Raw genomic sequence first — 18,190 nt, forward strand, 5'->3', positions numbered from 1 at the left:
GCCCCGCTGGCTCCGGTTGAGCTTAATGATATCGTCCAGGGACATGTCCATCTTGTCGGCCATGATGGCGGCTCCGCTCCGGGGCCTGCACTTCCGGCCGCGCTATGCCGACGCCGGAAGCGGAGGGAGCGGAAGGGGCGGGACTGGCGGCGAAGGCGCGGCAGCCGCGCGCGCGCTCGCGCGCGGGGCCTTATGGGGCGACGGAGCGGGCGGCTCCGGCGGCGCCGCAGGGGCAAGGGCGGGACTTCCGGCGAGCGGGGCGGGCGGCGATGCGGGTGAAGATCCGGGGCTGGAACGGTGTCGCCTCCTGGCTCTGGGTGGCCAACGACGAGAATTGCGGCATCTGCCGCATGGCCTTCAACGGCTGCTGCCCCGACTGTGAGTACGGGGCGCGGCGCGGCGTGACGTGACGCGGTGTGACGTGACGTGACGTGACGCGGCGTGACGTGGTGTCTGGTCCTAGGCAAGGTGCCCGGCGACGACTGCCCGCTGGTGTGGGGGCAGTGCTCGCACTGCTTCCACATGCACTGCATCCTCAAGTGGCTCAACTCGCAGCAGGTGCAGCAGCACTGCCCCATGTGCCGCCAGGAGTGGAAGTTCCGCGAGTGACCGCGCCCGCCCCGCCGCGGGGACCCGGGGGGACCCGGCCCCGGGGGGGGCCCGGCCCGGGGCCCCGGGCGGCGCAGCACAGCGCGGCTCCCCCGAGCGGCCGCGCCGGAGCCCGGCGGGGGCTCCCCCCCGGGCAGCCGCTCGTCCCCCGCCAGCCGCCCTCGGCCGCAGCAAGCTGGGGTCCCCCGTGACCGTCGTGCAGAAGCCGCCCCGCAGCCCCGTGTATCCGGGTCCGGATCCACCTTTCCGTGGATGCGCACGAGAGCTGGGAGCCGCTGCCTCCGCCCAGGCAACGGGGACTGCTCGCAGGCAGATGCCGGAGCTGCCTGCGGCTGTGGCGAGGGGCAGGTCCCGTCCTCACGATGCGCTCGCTGCCCTGTGGTGCTCTGCTCCGGTCGCTCAGCCGCCAGTGGTGACAGTTGGGGACAGTTGGGCTCCAAGCTGTAACATCCCTACCTGGACTGCTTCAATAAACTCGTTGCCGTGATCCGCTTGTCCTGGTGTCCCTTGTGCTTCTGGGCTCCGGAGATGCTCAGCCGTGGGCAGAGCCGCCAGCCCTGCCGGGGGAGGGGGCTGTGGGGGTGCAGCCCGGTGCCAGGCTGGGACCCGCAGCCAGACTTGGTTCCCCACGGCCAGGACCCGCTCCGAGCCTCACCCGGCACAGCGCAGCCCGGCGGGGGCAGCAGGCAGGGGCCCTTTCTGGGGCTGGGCCCAGGGCGGGCGCCAGGACGCGCTAATGAGCGGGGCTGGGGCGAGCAGCTCCTTCCCCTGGGCACTGCCACCCCGGGGAGGCGGGCTCGAAGGCTGTGGCGGGGGGAGGCGCGGACGAGGTGGGCACGGCTCACCCCCACCTGCCTATAAAGGCGGCGGCAGCAGCCCCGGCGCTGCTGCGGTCCTGCCGGCACCATGCGTGCTGCCCGCTGGCTGGGGCTGGCCCTGGCCCTGGCCCTGCTGTGCCGCCCCGCGGCGCCTTGGTACAAGCAGGCGGCCGGACCCAGCTACTACTCGGTGGGCAGAGCCTCGGGGCTGCTCTCCAGCCTCCGCCGCTCGCCCTACATCCGCCGCTCCGACACCGACGGCGCCGCTGAGCACGGCCCCCGCGTGCGGGCGCACACTGCGGTGAGTACCAGACTGCCCAGCAGAGCTCGGGCACGGTGGGCGCCGTGGTGGGGCGGCTCCCCGGGTCCTCTGCAGGGCTCTGCACCACGGTAGGTACTGGGACCTGCGGCGGGGCCCCGGGGTGCCCGTGGGGCTCCGCGCCTTAGTGAGCAGCAGGAACCGAGTCGTCTGCCCACAGGGAGCTCCAGGGCTCCCCACGTCCCCAGCGAGGCTCCAGGCCAGGGCGGGTGCTGGGGTGCCCCAGCTCCTCCAGCAGGGCTCCAAGGCACGGGTACATATGAGGATTGGGAGTGCTGCAGGGCTCCCCGGGTGCTTGTGCCGCGCTCCAACCCCAGCAAGGACCAGGACTGGGTCGCCAACCCGTGAGGCCTCGGGGCACGGAGGGTCCCTGCCTCCCACAGCACTGTGCTCTCTGGGGACACCAGTCCCGCCGCTGATGGTCTCTTCTGCAGGTGCCGTGTGTGATGGATGTGTCCCCTGAGCTGCGGAGCTGCCAGGTGCTGCCCGGAGCACCGGGCGCCCTCCAGTGCAAGGCAGACRTGACCATGTCCTTGGACCCCACGGAGTGCACGGACGCATGAGCCAGCACCAATACGATCCCACCAGGACCGCAGCTCCGACAATAAATGTGCCTGGACTGGCTGCGTCTCCCGTGTCCATGTGGTGGCGTTGGGAATGGGCGTGGGGGGAGCCGCCTGGGACAGCCCGCGGGGTGGGGGAGTGCACCTGGGGTCTGGGAAGCACCTGCTGCACCGGGACCCGCGCGGAGCAGCGCCAGCCCACGGCTGTGCCTCCTCTGGAGCGGMAGGAGCTTTAGTGGCCCCTGCGCGCAGAGGGATGGAGCCAGGAGGAGCCCAGAACCCACTGTGGGGCTGGGACGCTGGAACAGCCCAGGGAGCGTCCTGGAGGGCTGTGGGGGGGGCCCGAGCCTGGCGCGCCCCAGCTCTGTGCACGGCTCACACCAGCTGCCACAGGTGCCGGCAAGCGGAGCTGCTGCAGGGGATGCGTCTCGCCCACGTAGCTGCTGAGCCCCCTTGCCGCAGCTGGTCGCACACCAAGGCTGGCTGCCTCGATCAGGCCGAGCGAGGCCAGGGCCAGCCCCAGAGTGGGGACAGTGCCGGACCCGGGGCCAGGCACCAGGTGCCTCGCCCAGGGCCCTGGAGCCGAATGCCGGGCATGAGGGCAGGCGGCAGCTCTGGGCCGCTAACGGAGCGCAACAGGGCGGCTGGAGGGCACCATGCTGGTGCCATCTGTGCTGGCCCCAGCCACCCCCGTGTCCCCAAGTGCAGGGGCTGGCCCGGTGTGGGCAGGAGGGGAGCCAGAGCCTGTCCCTGCTGCCGCTGAGCTCCCGCACCAGCCCCAGCCCCAGTGCAGGGGCCCTGGAGCGAGCGGCTGGTGCCCTCCAGGTGCCCACAGCTGCTCCGAGCCCCCCGTGGAAAATCACGTTCTGACCACGACCGGCAAATCGCTGCCACACTCACCTGAGAGCCGCCACGCTTGTTGGCACCAGCAGCAGAGCATGGCGCAGGGTGCTGGTGTGGCYGAGCTGCGGGGATTAACAGAGCTCAATTGGGCTTTGCCAGGGGTTGCACTAATAGAGTCGGGTCGTTACCGACCAGCGTTTCCTGGGCAGAGCCCCTGGCCCCGTCTGTGTGTGCCACAGCTCGCCTCCCGCCCCCGCAGCGCCTTCGCGGCCGGGCAGCTCCAACCCACCGCCGTCCCCGCGTGGTGCCAGCCGAGCTGGGGTGCTGCTTCGCCCGGGCGAGGAGCAAGGTTCAACCCGTCAGCCCCAGGGGAGACGCGGCCCCATCGTGCCCCCCCTCACACACACACACACCGTGCCCCCCATGCAGCTTGGCCTTGCTCACAGCCAGGTGCTGCCCACCCCAAACTGCCTGCCCTGCACAGCCCAGCCAGACGCTGCAGGAAGCCCCAGGGGCACCGGGGAGGGCAATGCCGCTGCTGGGGACACGCGATGGCATCCAGCACCAGGACGAGGATGCCTGGGCTGCGAGCACACGCTGGAGCCGACCAGGGCTGCCAGCACCGGCCACCGGGCACAGCCCTGTTTCCCCAATCTCAGGCACCACCGACACCGCCGCAGTGCTCAGCTCATCACCACCCAGCTGGGGCGATGGGGGGGGGCGGCTTCCCCGTCTGCTCTCCTCCAGAGACTGAGCGCTGCACAAGCCCCTTCCTGCCAGCGGCTGCAACGCACCAGCTCTGCACCAACGCTGTTTCCACCCTCATCTCCCTCTGGGAGCTGCCACACAGGGCAAGAGGCTCCGCTGCAGCATTCCCTTGGGGCTGCGGGCGCAGCCGGACAGGGGACCGCTTGCAGGGAGCGACATGCCGCAAGGAGCCGGTCCAGGCTCTGGCCGGGGCAGCAGGGGCCTGCAGGCACCAAGGCCCTGCTCGCCCACGTTGCCCTTTCCCTGGAGCCCAGGGCAAGCAGCACGGCAGCACACAGGGCCACAGCTGCCCCCAGCACCCAGCACCCAGTTGCTTTTGCAAGTGCTAAGGAGCCTGGTACAACCCTTCCAGCACGTTAGAGAAACGTAGGCACATGCTGCACTGTGCAGTGCAAGGGAGGCTGCCGAGGGGTCAGCTCAGGAACCAGAGGCTAGCCTTCTGCAGTTGGGGAAAAAGAAAATAAAAGAAAAAAAAAACACAGAAAAACTCACAAACTTGAAATTCATGAGCTTTTCTCCTACTTTACCATGCTAATTTTTGCCCCTTGGGACTCGCAGGATGTCAGTGAACGCAAGCGTGGAAGGAGAAGGGCCCAGAGGCACTTGGAGTGAGCAATATCAAATGCAGAAGATTTCTGCTCAGAAATGGCAAAAAGGCCACAAGGAACAGCAGCTTCACCAGGCAAAATTGCCCCAATCAAGTGAAGCTGAAGTTTCCAGGCGAACAAGTGATATCAGTGGGCAGGCACCCGAGCGCTGTGAGAGCAAAAATTAAATAGTTTTGTCATTTTTTTAATAACAACTGTACCCATTTGTGGCCCAGAGGCAGCTCCTTTACATGGAAAATGCTCAGCCCGGGGTGGATTTGTCACTGCAGCCGAGTTGTTTGTTTTTAATTACAAACTCTTCTGCAGTCTCTACTTTTTCCTGTGGCCGCAAAGGGGTCATTCGTGCTCTCTGCCGTCCTCGAACTCCAGGTGGGGCCGGGCAGCGCCGGGAGCTGCTGCTCTTCTCAGGGGTGAGGAGCAACTTCCCCAGCCCAGGGCAAAATCCGGCAGGGGACAGCGCTGCAGAAGCGCGGGAAGCGGCGGGGCTCCTGCCGGAGGGGGCACCGGCACGAGCGGGGACTTGCTGAGCCCCACTGGGAGGGAGGCGTCCCGTCCCTGGAGAGCATCACCACCGCGGCAGGGAGCAGGGCAAGGGGCTTTTCATGGCAGCCAGGACCCTGCAGCCGGCTGGCGAGGGCAAGGCAGGCATTTTTCCTGGGTGGGGTGGAAGCGTCTCCCTGCGCAGCAGCAGGAGCGGGTCACTCGCTCGCTTCCCCGGCGCTGCCCTTTCCACTCCTCCAGGCGCAGAGGTGCTCGGGGAGAGGCTCTCCGCAAAGCGCAGCGCTGGGCTGGGGCAGAGCCCTCCCCCTGCTCATCTGAGCTGTGCACAGCCTGTTGGCACCCCGGGGAAGGGGAAGCCCGGAGCCCCACGCCTGCTGCGACAGAGCCTGTCCAGCTGGGGACAGGAGCCCAACGTCCGCACAGCAAGGACCRACTGGCCCTTCCCTAGGCCCCCTTGTCCCATCCGGGCCTCGGCAGCAGCCGTGCGGCTGACGAGGCACCCAAAGCTGTAGGCACAGCTCCGGGGGAGCCCGGGACAAGCAGGCACGCTCACACCCTGGTCACTCACACTCAGCATGGCACAGGGATGGGTCTGCCAGTCCTGGCAGAGGCACCAGAGAGGGCTCCAGCTACATTTTGGGGGTGGAAAAGAAGCTTTTCAAGTTCTCCAGCCCCCTCCTGCCCTGTGCCCAGGATGGGATTGTTCCCACACAAGTGGGTGTCTTGGCTCCAGATAGCACCTTGTCACAGATGACACATTCATTACCAAAATGCCAGCATGTGAACACCAGATCTGGGATTAGCAATTACACAGATGTGAGCTCTCCGCACAAACTCCATGATAGATCTGCACACACCACTGCCACACCAGAGCCACCGTCCAAGGCAGAATAGACCTACGAGGTTCACTTGCCCACACCACCTGGAGTCACAAGAGATGAAGTTCACAGCAGAAGTCTTCAAACCATCTCCCAACTCCCTACCCCTCCATGGTTTATGTGACTGCCAAACTGCAGCAACACTATACCTTCCCATGCAAATTCTGCTGCAGCTTTAAAGTACAGGAAAGATAAAACCCCAAAACACAGCACAACAAAGGTCCCCTCACACTGTCTGGCTCAATTCTTTAGTGAATTCAGCAAAAACCTCCTCACAGGGAAAGAACAAATGGCTTCTGGCTCCACAGTGATCTCTAACCCACATGCCAGAACAAATTTAACAGTCTTCCAGAGCTGAGGCTGGTCTGCCCAAGGGCAAATAGTTTGTTTTCATACCTCTAGTAAACTCTCACTGAATTCTAGCTAGAGCTCCTAGGGAAAAGCTTCTTTTGAAGACAGTTCCACCCAAAAACCTGGCAGCTTTCTGCTGCCTGGACTCAAGGCCCAAAGAGACCCACACACAACTCTTTAACATTTTATTAGTGATCAGCAACAGAAGTGTACAACAGAGAGGAAAAAAAAGAATCAGCTTGGAAGGACTATACAGCACAGTGCAGGGAGTGGCCCGAGACACCCAGCACGGTACCCTGGAATGTAAGAGGCAGAAGAGGGCTCAGCCCAGCACCTGACTTCTCCCAGACCCATCCTCCTCAGGCCCTGTCACTTCCCACAGGAGGTGAACATGCTGCAATTCAGCCTCAATAAAAGATACGTGGAATTTCAGTTCACAAGATAACTCCCTTAGGTAACACCTATAAGATACAAGGTGAACTTCAGCAGCAACAGCCAGCAGAGCTCTGAGCATGGTCTACACGTAGAACTGGGTCTCCTGCATATCTTGCAACAGGAAGAGCCTTTGGCAACCCCCCCCAACATTCCCACTCCTCACACAGAAATTCCTCTACTAACCAGGGAAACCACTAGCATTGAGGGTCCCTTGCTACTAGCCACTCACCCCTCAGCAGATGCTGAGCTGCTGCCAGTTACTGGGGAAACAAATGATGCACTGGCACCAGTCACAGCTGGAGAAAGGCTTTATCCAGTTAAACCAGAAGTAGCTTTGTGTCTGGTATTTGTGCAGACGCAGCAGCAGAGAAGAGTCAACACGGGGAATCTTATAGCACAGGACACAGTCAGCATCTCCAGCAGCAGTCACACTGACAGCCTAACACCCCTAACCAACAGCTCACGAGGAATTATGAGTGCCGTGTCCTTTTTCCCAGGAAGGTTGTTCTCTCCAGTCTGTAAAGCAGCCCACACCACACACTGAAGGGCTGTTCTGAAACGCAGACTCCAACCAGGACAGCAGAACCTGGAATGGGGCAGAAGGGGCCCGGGGAGCTGCTCCACTTCCCATCTACTAAAAGCCAGAAATGGCAGAAGGTAAAAGCACATCAACATGTTAAAACATTAGTTAGAATTAAAACCATTTTCTCTTTTGTCAAATCTCCTCTTGGGAAAGGGAACAGGGGCTGATTAATGGAGGAAAAACTAGGCAGCAGGATCCCAACTCGTTACGTCTGTATAATTAGTGCAAGAGGAGCTAGGACAGACGTGGGTGGGATAATACATCCTGTGCATGCCAGCAGCAGTGTCCTTGTTTAGGGGTCCTCTCTGGAAAAGCTCTTTGCTCCTCCAGAGGAGGGTGAGGCTGCAGCATTTTGCAACCCATACATCAGTTCCCTGCTGGCCTAGTGCTTCTCTTCTTCCAGTTTCTTCATGGCCTCCAACACAGCCAGCTCTTTTGCTTCCTTCTTCTGGTTCCTAGCTTCAAACTCCAGCCTGCAAGAATCAGGAAATTGCGTGAGATTCTCATCCATCCATATCTCTAGGAGACTACAACCAGCCCAAAACGGGACCAACTGCCTTCTCCTATGCTGCTTTGCTCCAAGAGTATTTCAGAAACCTCATCATTAACTCCCACGCACCTCTTCTAGAGCCAGCATCCAGCACATTTCCACAACTGTTATGATCACTCCAGAAGTCATAGATTCCCACTCTGTACGAACACTGCTTATTTCCCCCTCTGCAGAAGATGTTGCTATACCATGCTTAGTCCATCCTGGGACAGGCCACTTAGTGCTGCAATATCAAATTCAATTTTACAACTGGCCTCAGCCAAAGTCACTGAAGGTGAAGGTCTCAGGCCTAAAAGAGCAAAGCTCTGAGTGTAACGGAATGCTGTACCCCCAAGAATACAGCAAGGAAATTTTATCATTAATAGAGAGGGAGGAAAAATAATAGAACACATGCGGTGAAGGACATTCTAACATAGTACAGTGTAGCTATTCCTTTTCCCATACAGTCCAGTAAATCCACATCTAAGCAGCCCGCCCAAAGTTTCAAAACAAAGCTGTGGAAGAAGGAGGACCTGTTCACTGATTCCCTCTCTTCTGTGCCTTTAGGCAACTCTTTCTTTCTGTTCGATCCTGTTAAATAGTCCTCAGACAAGCTACACTAAACAGCATGTGACAGAACTGGGAGATGAAGAAAGGCAACCTGTTCTTGATGATTCTTTGTACAATCAAGTCTGTGGTGAGATTGCTGCCACTGTCCACCAGCTGGAAAATACCACGTCTCTTCGGTTCCTGTGAACAAACACAGCAGGCTCAGCTGGGAAAAACATGCAGGACCTCTGGATTTACAGCTCAGTAAAAGAAAGCTGAGCAGAAGTCACAGCAGGTTCTGTGGGCACCCAGCCAGGCACGACACAAAGTGATCTCCTAGGAAGCAGAATAAATCACTGCCAAAAGCAGAGCTTCACATATATGGAAACTGAGCAAGGCTGCCTAGGGCTGGCACAGAGTAAAGATCAGAGGATTTCTCACTCTGCCACGAAGGCATTAGAAACAGGCAAAACAAAACAGTGACTAATAGAATGGAGCTGTTGTGAATGATTTAGAGGCTCTGCTCCAAGTATCTACCTCGGGGAAGGATGAAAAACAGAATTACCTGCCAAGGACTTCCTTGGGTAGCATCCACTGCAGTACAGATTCTCAGCTCGGGAACATGACCCAAGCCATGCTGTATCTATCACAAACGGGGACAAAGGCAGAGAGCAGGAAGCATGGATGACAGCAGCTTACCTCATACGGATCGGAACCATCCTTGTCTGGCACCACCTCAGTCATCCCATGGCACACAAGYGTTACCTAGAAAGGTGCACAAAGTCACTGACATTATCATGTTCCCTCCAAAAGATGAAAGGAACTTTCTCCACCACTGCCCTCACTGCAGAGTAGCCTGGAGATCAGCAAAGCCAACCCTCATGTTCTAGGCTTGGTGATGCTTCCCGAGCTTCCTGTAATCATGCTGAGCAGACAATCTCTCTTCTACATCCCTGCATTTTCCTGCCCCGCTTCAGTTTCCTCAGCACATTAATGACCAACATCTTCATGAACATCTATCTATACACAGAGACTCTCACCCTGAAGTGATCCAGCAGATCAGCAGTGACAGCATAGGGGGCTCCAATCACCACTTCTGAGACATACTAGAAGAGAAACCAGGTAAAGTGTCCAGATTAAAAAAAAAACAGAATCCAGCCTGTCTCCTAAAGAGACCTGAGCAGCTCATCTGGTTATGAATTTAGGAACTCAAGGGAACTGGAAAGTGAGTTTACCATCCAGTACTTGTCACACAGCACCTTTTTCTTCCACTAAAAAATATGCTTTCTGGTAATGTGTACACAGCAAATCCAAAGATTAATTGCTCAGGGCAAGCATTTCTGGGGCTCCCTACATTTGTTTGCCAGGAATTTTCTCCCCTGGTGCAAAGGGGTGGATTCCTTTCTGCAAGAACACAGTCATCTTTAATGTAGTGCAGAGCAGCACTCTGCAGAGAATTCTGTCTTTTTGTTGCCAGTGGAAGAGAGATGAAAGGGTTCCACATCTCATGTTAGCCAGGATGCCAGATGAGCCCAGCGACTCCTCACAGGAGCACACCAGGACCTCTGGTAGCCAAAGTGATCAGCCTTGACTTTGCCTTCTCAGTGCACATTAAAGAACTCATGCAAGACTGTTGGCTACTAAGTAGACAACACCAACTCCCAGGCAATTTCTAGAAGAGTGCAGGAGTGACAGAGCTGTAGACACTTACCCTACAGGCTAAGACACTGAGTGTTCTTTCATGGATGTTCATGATGGGATAGTTCTTCCCTTTGTAACGGTTTACTTCCTATGGCAAAGCACCAGTCATCATTAGAAGAGACTCAAAGCAACCCCTTCCACCTCACTTTCTCCCAACACTGAAATCCTGTATTGGCCAATACATCCCTCTCCTTGGCTTCCAGAGCACAGCATGCTTATTTCAGAAAGAGGAGATGCCAAACTGCTCTGTCARTGAGGTAATGTGGCCATGGGAGCCAATGCTTTGGGCAACGTCATATTCAGACCTGGTCAAAGTGCAGCCCAGCAATGATGTAGGGTCTTTCTGCCAGCTGGTGAACCTTCTCCAGGAAATCCACGTGCCCAATATCTGCAGACCTGTTTAAGGAACTGAAACTAACAGGGAGAAAGAGGGAGAAGCAGCAGGAAACAAATGCACTGGGAAACCACAGTGGGAGACAGGAAACCCAAGGATTTTATTTTTATATCACTTGCTGCCTGTGTGCTAGGAGCAGTTGCTTCCTTCCTCCTCTGGTTCCACAGGTTCTGGGAAGAAGCCAGACATCTTTTTAGCTTCAGCTTACATAGTTTCAATGCTGCCTTTGTCCAAAATTTCTACCCATTTCAGGCGCTCTGGCACAATGCCTCAAAGACTGTCCTGGGGAGGAAGTGTCTACTCTGAACGCCCTGCACTTTCTAAACAGCAGTCACTTGATCTGTGACAGCTAGTCCTCAAAAGGGTCTAGAGTATGATCTTAGAGTATCCAACCATTTTCTTTCCTGAAGTCCTCCAACAGCCATAAATCCTCTCTATGGAGGACCTGCAGCTCTTTTCTCAGCATCCTGTGACTGGCTAAGAAACTGCCAGTAAGAACTCCTGCCTCCTCCCTCACATACACACCTACAGARAAAAAGGAGAGGCAAATATCCTCATCTGGTGCCTAAAAGTATGAGAATATCAGACAAGCAGACCAGCACTACTCTCTTGACAAAACAGAGTCAAGGATACGGAACAGGTCGAAGGCTCCAGCCACGTAGATGATAGTGTCTCCTGGCTGTGGTTCCTTCCCAGATGCAAACTGAATTATCTTCTGAGATGTCTGCAGGAACTGTGAGACTCCAGTCCAGGGACTGCGACCTTTTGGCCCCTAGGAAAACAAACAGGCTTCAAGAGGTAATTTGGACAACACATATATATCCACCAGAATACAGCTGTAGGCAGGGCTATACCTTAATTTGACAGAAAGAATCACAGCTCTTAGCAGCTTGTACTTCCTACATTCCTGGAACTAAATATTTGAGCAATCTCACAAACATCCCTTTTCACTTTGTTAGACACAGTCTAATCATCTGCTAAGCAGGCAGGTAAGAAGATGCTGAGAAGAAAGTTTAGAAAGGAGGGGGGCTACAGGACAGTCTAGAATTTCCAGGAGAGGCAGGACTTACTAACTGAACCAGTAGACAATGCACAACCTACCCACGTCCTCCTAGGAATACGCTCTTTTTGAGCTGTAAGGCTGTCTACCCATTCACCTGCACAGATGGTATGCTAAGCTGATTACTGGAAGGAGATCACCCAGAGCTCAAGAAAGAGCCACATCCCAGCTCCAGCACGGGTGCCACAGCAGATGGAGTTTTAGCTCCGCCACGTGGCAGTTTTGGAAACAGCCACCGAGTCACCTGCTCTGGCATCTGCTTTGTTCCCCTGATGTTAGCAGCTCTAAAAGACTTAAAAGACTAAAGACAATTCAGCTAACACCAGGGTAAGCCACACAAATAGCAGCATATAGAAGGGGGACTCAGCTGACAGGAGCCTTGCAGAGTACTTGGTGCCCAGATATGTCTCCACACATCCAAGAACCAGAAAACAGCCACATTAGCGCAACAGACCCGTTAGAGCCTGCTGAAAATAATCCAACATGTAGGAGACCAAAGAAGATGATTCAGCCTGGTCCACAAGACCAGGAAAACCCAAGTGAGTGAAGAACTTGATCAAGGTGTAGGTTCAGGTACTTGTTAATCAGGGACAATCCCACACCCAGGAAAAGAAAGAGTCTGATAGCTCTTTAGAGGCAGCCCAAGACATGGGCTGAACACAATGGCAGAGAACCCCAGTAAGAGTCCTCTGCTATTTGAAGACCAGGCACGTGAGTTCTGTGCAGAACTGCATGCTAGTCACGTGCCTGCTGCATAAACACTGCCCAGACTCAATGCACAGCACTAAAAGGAGTATCCACAGAGGCTGTCCCTGGGCTGGAAGAGCAGGGAGCTGGATCCCAAGGAAGTAGCGAAAAAAAAAAATTATAAGCAAGCCAGAGAAACCGCAAAGGCTCAACGGGTGCAGCAGGTCTATGGTGCCGCTAAAATAGAGTTCACTCCACCAGTGTGTTGGCCCTGTGCAGCCCCACCTGCCTATTTCTTGACTGCAGTAGCTACTTTACGGGGGTGGCAGAGATTTACTGAGGTTACTACTAAATGTGAAAAAGTCAAGCCCACAATACAGGCCAGAAAGCACATTTGGAATCCTTCTCAGGCAGGACTGGAACAACCAGACAGTCAAGCCCAGAACTCACAAAATTACCTTCCCGAAGTTGTCAGTGTGCTTCCGATAGTCTAGGTCCTCATCCTGCAGGGAGAGTAAAGAATGAATATGTTTAAGCACTCGCGTAGCTCAATCAGMCAAAAATATGTTTGCGTGGGGCAGAAGTGCTGGGAAGTCCCTGCTCAGGTCAAACACCATTGATACCTGGCACTAAATGCTGATAAGCTAGTTAATATCTAACCACAGTCATGTCTCGGCATTAGTTGGATGGAACCTGCCCTTATTTGATCCCAGTCTGACACCACACAGTGACAGTGGTTCTTGCCCAACCTGCAGAGCTGATAGTGTTGCGCACCTACATCCCTCCTCAACCATGCAGGCCCCTAAGAGGGCAATGTCCCTCCCTCCTCCAAGGACACGCCACTGGAGACTGGCTCAGATCTCTCTGCAGACAGCTTGTGGTACTTTGTCAACTCTTGGTGTGAATTTACATAATACGGTTAAGCCAGTCTAACAGCTCAGCACACTAAAAGAAGGATCTCCCTCACCCCCTAAATTCTCTTGTTTCTCCTTCATCTTGTCCCTGCTATTATCTAGGTGTTTACATCCCATTCCTTCACACAAGCAGTTCACTGAATTGTATACCAAGTCGATTCAACTCATTAATCCAGCAGAAAATGACTTTCTTTTTTCTTTGGTTAGGTTAGCTTTCTACTGTGTAGTTAGCTGAGCARACTCAAGAAGGGTCTGATGAGACTCAGAGCCAGTAGTAAGCAAAAAAATGCAGCTCAGTGGTAAGAATGGGACTTTCCTATTCTGACAGAAGTGAGGGGCTAGATCAATGTGGCTGCACTATGTAATTTCACTCTCAGAGAAGCCACAGGCTAGCCTGTACTTCCCATAACATTCCTGAAGCCCACACCAATTATCAGAGAACAAAGCTTTTATTTCCCCACTCCCTTCCAAAGCAGCATGGGACCTACACTATAATCTCAGTCAGGCTTAAGCAAATATAAGCAGAGGATTCTGCTGTCACTGCCCATAACCAGCTTGCCAGTTCTCCATGCACCTAGGAGCAGACCTAGGAGCTCCACTGCCTTTTCAGACAGCAAGAGGGAAGAGCTGGATTATGTCCTAGGCTCCAAACTCCCACCACCCACAGCCCTCTGACTCACTATGTTGCTGTGGTGAGCCTTAGTCATGAGCAGCATGCGGCCAACCAGGTCGGTAGTGGACACACCCTGGGTGCGTTTGCATTCCCTGCAGGGAGACAAGCAAAGGATAAAGCAGAAGCTGTAGTAGGAGCATATGCCTTTTTCTTACCCCCGTTACCACAGGAATATATGAGAAATCTGATAAATCCAAACCAGGGAATGGCCTCAGAAAAAAAGTCTTCCCACTATCAGCTCTCCATATAGAATATAACACTTGTTTGCTGAGCCTCTGCATCTTTTTCATCCCACAGGAACTGGTTATATGAGGAAAACCTGCCTTGCACAGCCTTCCCAACAGAGCTAACTCTCAATGAGGCTTCAAGATGAGAACTGCATATGCCAGGGACAGGAAGGCCCTGCCAGTCAGCTGCTAGCCTGCAACACTTCCTAGAAGCCAAAACTGTGAGAGCAACTAAAGCTGTGATACATTACAGCAAATGAAAGTGTGACCTGAAGACAGTTGTGTTTCATCTGAGGTCCCTTCAGGGACTCAGGCAGACACAGGCAGGAACTCCCAGAAACTCTGCTCAAAACAGGATAAGAAATTAAAATTGCAAAAGGTTACCTGTATCGTCCAGCTGTCTTCACTTCTTCATAGGTATCCTTGCCATCTATCGTTAGTGTGATATCATCTAGAGAGAGAGAAAAGCCTCAGAATCACATCTGCACACCTTCCTGCACAAAGGCTATCTTGGAAGTACAGCAATAGCTGAGTATGCCCAGCATGCAAGCCAGACAAGAACTCCTGCAATCTGAAGGCCAGCCAACATCTTGCATCCCATGGAAGTGTCAGGGGTTTGCAAAACTTCCCTAACTGTGGAGAAAAGCATATTCCTGGATGCTAAAGGCCATTAGTCCATCTAGTCCACTGTCTTTTAGACAGTCCAGAAAATCTGATCCGGTTGCCTCTGCAGTGAGTCCAACAGCAGACATGATTGAATTATTGTCTGAATGACAACAAACAGCTACCATTAACCTCAGTGTTGAAAAGAGACTTAACCTCATTTTTTCTAGCACTGCTTTCAGCCATTAGTTCACGTTACAACTTTTCTAATTAGTTAAACAGTCCTTCAATACCCAGTGCTTTCCTTCAGTGGTGGCACTTCTGTAATGATGTCAGTAGACTTTTTGAAGTTTCTAATAAGCTAAACAGAGTGGGCTTTGTTTCACCGTAAGACTACGCTAGTACTACAAAGTTAATTCTCGTTCTTACTTGGGCATGGTTCCTAACTCATCCTACAAAAACACCTCTCACCTGACTTTAGCAATAGTTTCAAATATTCACAAGTGAAAACCTAAGTAGGCTTTCATTTGGCAAAATACCCAGTACACAGCACAGGCACTGGTAACTCACTTGTACTCACTCTTACATAATTGCTGCGGCATGCTCAGAAAAGCTGTTAAGTTCTTCTAAAATTCCACACCTTTACCTCAGGGTACATAGTGAAGGGAAGCGGGGAGAACATATTGCAAGTACTGCTCTATGAGCCAAGAAAGAGGCAGAAACACTGGATTTGCTATCTGTCATCTTCCCAGTTAAGCTCAGCTATTTCAAAACTTCTCTTTGCACAAACATGGCCTGGCAAAGCTGCAGCATCTAGGAGTATGATCCATGTAGAAGTACTGAATGTTTTGGCAGAGGGGATAAAAGCAGGAAAACTGGAGCAAAGGCCACTAGGGCTTCTGTGTTGTCATAATCTCTCTCTGAGACTAGTAAGGGGTCAGGTACCCAAAACACACTTCCAGTGCAGGCAATTACCATCACGTCTGGTCTCAAACAAGCACTGATAATGAGGCTCCAAGTGTTAATTCTATACAAAAGCAAAAAGCATAATAGCAAGCTACAGGCATTACATTCAAGGATAAAGTTCCGATACATTAAAAAACACATAGAAAGTTAACAAGGAATTTGATAATCATCCTGCCAGGTGAAAAAGCACTTCTATCTTATGGAAGAGTAATGACTTAATGTGTATTTATATATAATATTTAATGAAATACTTGAATTATTGCTAGCAGGGAGCTGGGATCAAAGGAGAAGTGAGATGAGCATAAAGACTACTCCTAATTAAATTAACAAAGTACCTTCGAAGGCGTAGAGAGAAGGGGCTGAAGCTGAATGAACCCAAGAAGTAGCCCAAGGAAGGGGACAGGGTATGAAAACAAGAATGTTTCCTCAGAACAGTTTCTCTTCAGCGACTGTAAACTGAAAGATGTTCATATACGAACTAGGTCTCAGACCACAGTCAGCTAAGCGCATATSCAGCTTATCAGCTGGATAAAGAAGCCCTTCACATCTGATCTCCTCTCAGGATAAGTAGATATAAACATGATTGTATTTTTGCACTCTTGCCTTTATAACACTGTTTTTCACTGTTAAATAATTATTTACAAACCCTTGCTTGTGCCGATGGCAATCTCAGGATAATTGTCAGACAATGCATCTCATCTTTGTAAGCAAAAGGAATGCTTGAAACCAGGGGAGCTGAGCTGAGCACTCCTACAGTGCCTATCATGCAAACGTATTTCTCCAGAATACCAAACAGCAATAGCTGTACTGACCAGTGCAGGTGATGGCAACACAGAAGTCTGTGCAAATGAGGTATTTTCTGATCATCAGTGCTAGCCAGAATGTTCCTTGGTGCGCAGCAAGAAAAGCAAGTACACACAAGCCCCAGAGGGGCTGTGGTAATACAAATATCACCTCAGAACACCACTCACCACCATGCACACAGAAGTCACAGTTATATTTGTCCAAGGTTTCCAGTGTGGTGACGTAGGGAGCTCCTGGAGCAATCTCATCCACCCACTTGATGGCTTGCACCATTTTGTACCTCTCCTCCTGGGTAAAGACAGGGGGGCCCTTGTGCTTGGCGATCTCCTCTGGGAGAGAAACAGAAAATCTCAATTAGAAATACGCACTACAGCTATGAGCACTCTCACCTACAGGAGCCTTACTCAGTTCACAGGCAGGTGAGCTTCACTGTGGGCCCGAGCTCAGCTTGAAATTGCTTGGGAGTAGAGACGGAAGCCCAAGCTAGATCAGAACAGGTTTTAGTTCAGTCACATTTTATAAACGTATAACAAAGGCCCTGGAATTAACTTTGAAGACATAAAGAGACAGTGACTCCTTGTAACCAGATGTGCCTTAGTGAGGAGATCACCTGGGCTTCCTGGCAGTCCCCAAAGAGGAAATTCCCTTTTTATCAATATCTTCATGCTGCATTTGGTTTATGTTAGGAAATATGCACCAATAATAAAATCAATTTGAAATCCATCTTCATATGCAAGAACAAATTGCTAGTATGCATACTTTCACATGGGCTTGAAACAAGTGTTCTCCACACAGAAATCTGAGTTGGGATAACACTACTGCAGTTTGCACCAGGATAACAGGATGGATTTTTAATTGATTTAATTCTTTTTATAACATAGATCACGCCTGCAAAGAACCTTGCAAGCTCCGAGCTATCTATCCAGCACTGAGGAAAGARTGAAAAGGATAACTTCACTCCCTTACCCAGGGAAGAAAAACTTTTCTTTTGGTAGCTGCTGCTCCTTGAGGTGTAGGAAGGAATATGCTCTGTACCAGGTTCTTYGTTGCCTCAGGGCTAACGTTGCTGGGTGATTCTAGAGGTGGCATGAGGTGAAAAGCTGAGAAAACCTCTTACCATCTGTGTGGACTCCAACAATCAGATAATCTCCCATGGCCCGAGCCTGGCGCAGCTGGTTTGAGTGGCCATAGTGCACCATGTCATAGCTGGAAAGGCAAAGGCCTGCGTAAGCCGGGGCACAAGGAAGCACGCCGCTGAGACCTTGTGGGGGACCTTCCCCACGGAGCCAAAGGTCTCGCTGCTGCCACGGTGCAGCAGTGACTAATGTATTTATAACCAGCTCAGCGAGGGGAACGAAGGCTGCGCGCTGTCATGCTGCGATGAACTTGTTTAAGGAAATGGACCCAGTGCCCAAGTGCAGCCCTGGCTGCATCGCAGCTCAGGGAGCAAAAGGGCACTGGTGTCACGGGCACGGGGCTCCGGCGTTACCGGCATTACCGGCTCCGGTGTCACCGGCCCCCTCCGGCGGCCTCCCCCCGCCGCTGCGCGGGGCTGCTCCCAGCACCGGGGTGAAGGAGCAGAGCGGCAGGGCCGTTTCAGAGCCGGGCACGTCCCGGTCCCGGTCGCCCCCGGGGAAAGGCGCGGGCAGCGGCGCTCCCCGGCCCATCCCGCGCCCCGGCCGCGGCGATCACAGACGAGCCGGAGGCAGCACCTCAGCGAACTCCGTTTATTGCCACCCGCGCCGCGCCGCGCCCGCCCCACTCACCATCCGTCGCACCAGACGCGCACGGGCCGGTGCGCCGCGCC

General features: G+C 53.8%; 5 protein-coding genes across 8 annotated transcripts in view; 2 read left to right on the forward strand and 3 right to left on the reverse strand.

Annotated features, from left to right (window-relative positions):
• ALYREF (Aly/REF export factor) overlaps positions 1 to 132 on the reverse strand; it is a 5,228-nt gene extending 5,096 nt beyond the window's left edge. Inside the window, exon 1 of the mRNA XM_026084139.1 lies at positions 3 to 132. Coding sequence (XP_025939924.1) covers positions 3 to 63 — 61 coding nt within the window. The 5' untranslated portion in view covers positions 64 to 132. The remainder of the gene's footprint in view (positions 1 to 2) is intronic.
• Positions 133 to 232: 100 nt separating this feature from the next.
• ANAPC11 (anaphase promoting complex subunit 11) lies at positions 233 to 667 on the forward strand. Its single transcript, XM_026084129.1, has 2 exons — positions 233 to 378; positions 464 to 667. Exons 1-2 carry the CDS (start codon positions 270 to 272, stop codon positions 607 to 609), a joined length of 255 nt encoding a protein of 84 aa, XP_025939914.1. The 5' UTR covers positions 233 to 269; the 3' UTR covers positions 610 to 667.
• A 132-nt stretch (positions 668 to 799) lies between these two features.
• Positions 800 to 2,370, forward strand: NPB (neuropeptide B). The gene is made up of 2 exons (XM_026084128.1): positions 800 to 1,728; positions 2,181 to 2,370. Exons 1-2 carry the CDS (start codon positions 1,516 to 1,518, stop codon positions 2,307 to 2,309), a joined length of 342 nt encoding a protein of 113 aa, XP_025939913.1. The 5' UTR covers positions 800 to 1,515; the 3' UTR covers positions 2,310 to 2,370.
• A 4,059-nt stretch (positions 2,371 to 6,429) lies between these two features.
• The window catches only part of PCYT2 (phosphate cytidylyltransferase 2, ethanolamine), a 12,919-nt gene continuing 1,158 nt past the window's right edge, over positions 6,430 to 18,190 (reverse strand). The window contains exons 1-14 of one of the 4 annotated variants that reach the window (XM_026084085.1): positions 18,150 to 18,184; positions 17,501 to 17,589; positions 16,551 to 16,712; positions 14,395 to 14,461; positions 13,791 to 13,875; positions 12,655 to 12,699; positions 11,083 to 11,221; positions 10,361 to 10,443; positions 10,066 to 10,143; positions 9,395 to 9,460; positions 9,054 to 9,119; positions 8,467 to 8,555; positions 7,896 to 8,049; positions 6,430 to 7,749 (exon numbers count right to left, since the gene is read on the reverse strand). In XM_026084085.1, the coding sequence (XP_025939870.1) occupies positions 7,738 to 7,749; positions 7,896 to 8,049; positions 8,467 to 8,555; positions 9,054 to 9,119; positions 9,395 to 9,460; positions 10,066 to 10,143; positions 10,361 to 10,443; positions 11,083 to 11,221; positions 12,655 to 12,699; positions 13,791 to 13,875; positions 14,395 to 14,461; positions 16,551 to 16,712; positions 17,501 to 17,582 (1,128 nt within the window). In that variant the 5' untranslated portion in view covers positions 17,583 to 17,589; positions 18,150 to 18,184 and the 3' untranslated portion in view covers positions 6,430 to 7,737. Of the gene's footprint in view, positions 7,750 to 7,895; positions 8,050 to 8,466; positions 8,556 to 9,053; positions 9,120 to 9,394; positions 9,461 to 10,065; positions 10,144 to 10,360; positions 10,444 to 11,082; positions 11,222 to 12,654; positions 12,700 to 13,790; positions 13,876 to 14,394; positions 14,462 to 16,550; positions 16,713 to 17,349; positions 17,590 to 18,149; positions 18,185 to 18,190 lie in introns of those variants that run through there. The other 3 variants (XM_026084087.1, XM_026084089.1, XM_026084086.1) reach the window with 3 other exon arrangements.
• The window catches only part of SIRT7 (sirtuin 7), a 5,332-nt gene continuing 4,725 nt past the window's right edge, over positions 17,584 to 18,190 (reverse strand). Inside the window, exon 11 of the mRNA XM_026084140.1 lies at positions 17,584 to 17,605. Coding sequence (XP_025939925.1) covers positions 17,584 to 17,605 — 22 coding nt within the window. The remainder of the gene's footprint in view (positions 17,606 to 18,190) is intronic.

The sequence above is a fragment of the Apteryx rowi genome, unplaced genomic scaffold, assembly GCF_003343035.1.
Source record: "Apteryx rowi isolate R43461 unplaced genomic scaffold, aptRow1 scaffold_626, whole genome shotgun sequence".
NCBI lineage: Eukaryota > Metazoa > Chordata > Aves > Apterygiformes > Apterygidae > Apteryx > Apteryx rowi.

What these genes read in the sequence shown, in the direction of transcription:
- ANAPC11 (XM_026084129.1), top strand. Translation starts at nt 270, where the DNA reads ATGCGGGTGAAGATCCGGGGCTGGAACGGTGTCGCCTCCTGGCTCTGG. An exon ending in CAACGGCTGCTGCCCCGACT is followed by an intron (nt 379 to 463) that starts GTGAGTACGGGG and finishes GTCTGGTCCTAG; the next exon opens with GCAAGGTGCCCGGCGACGAC.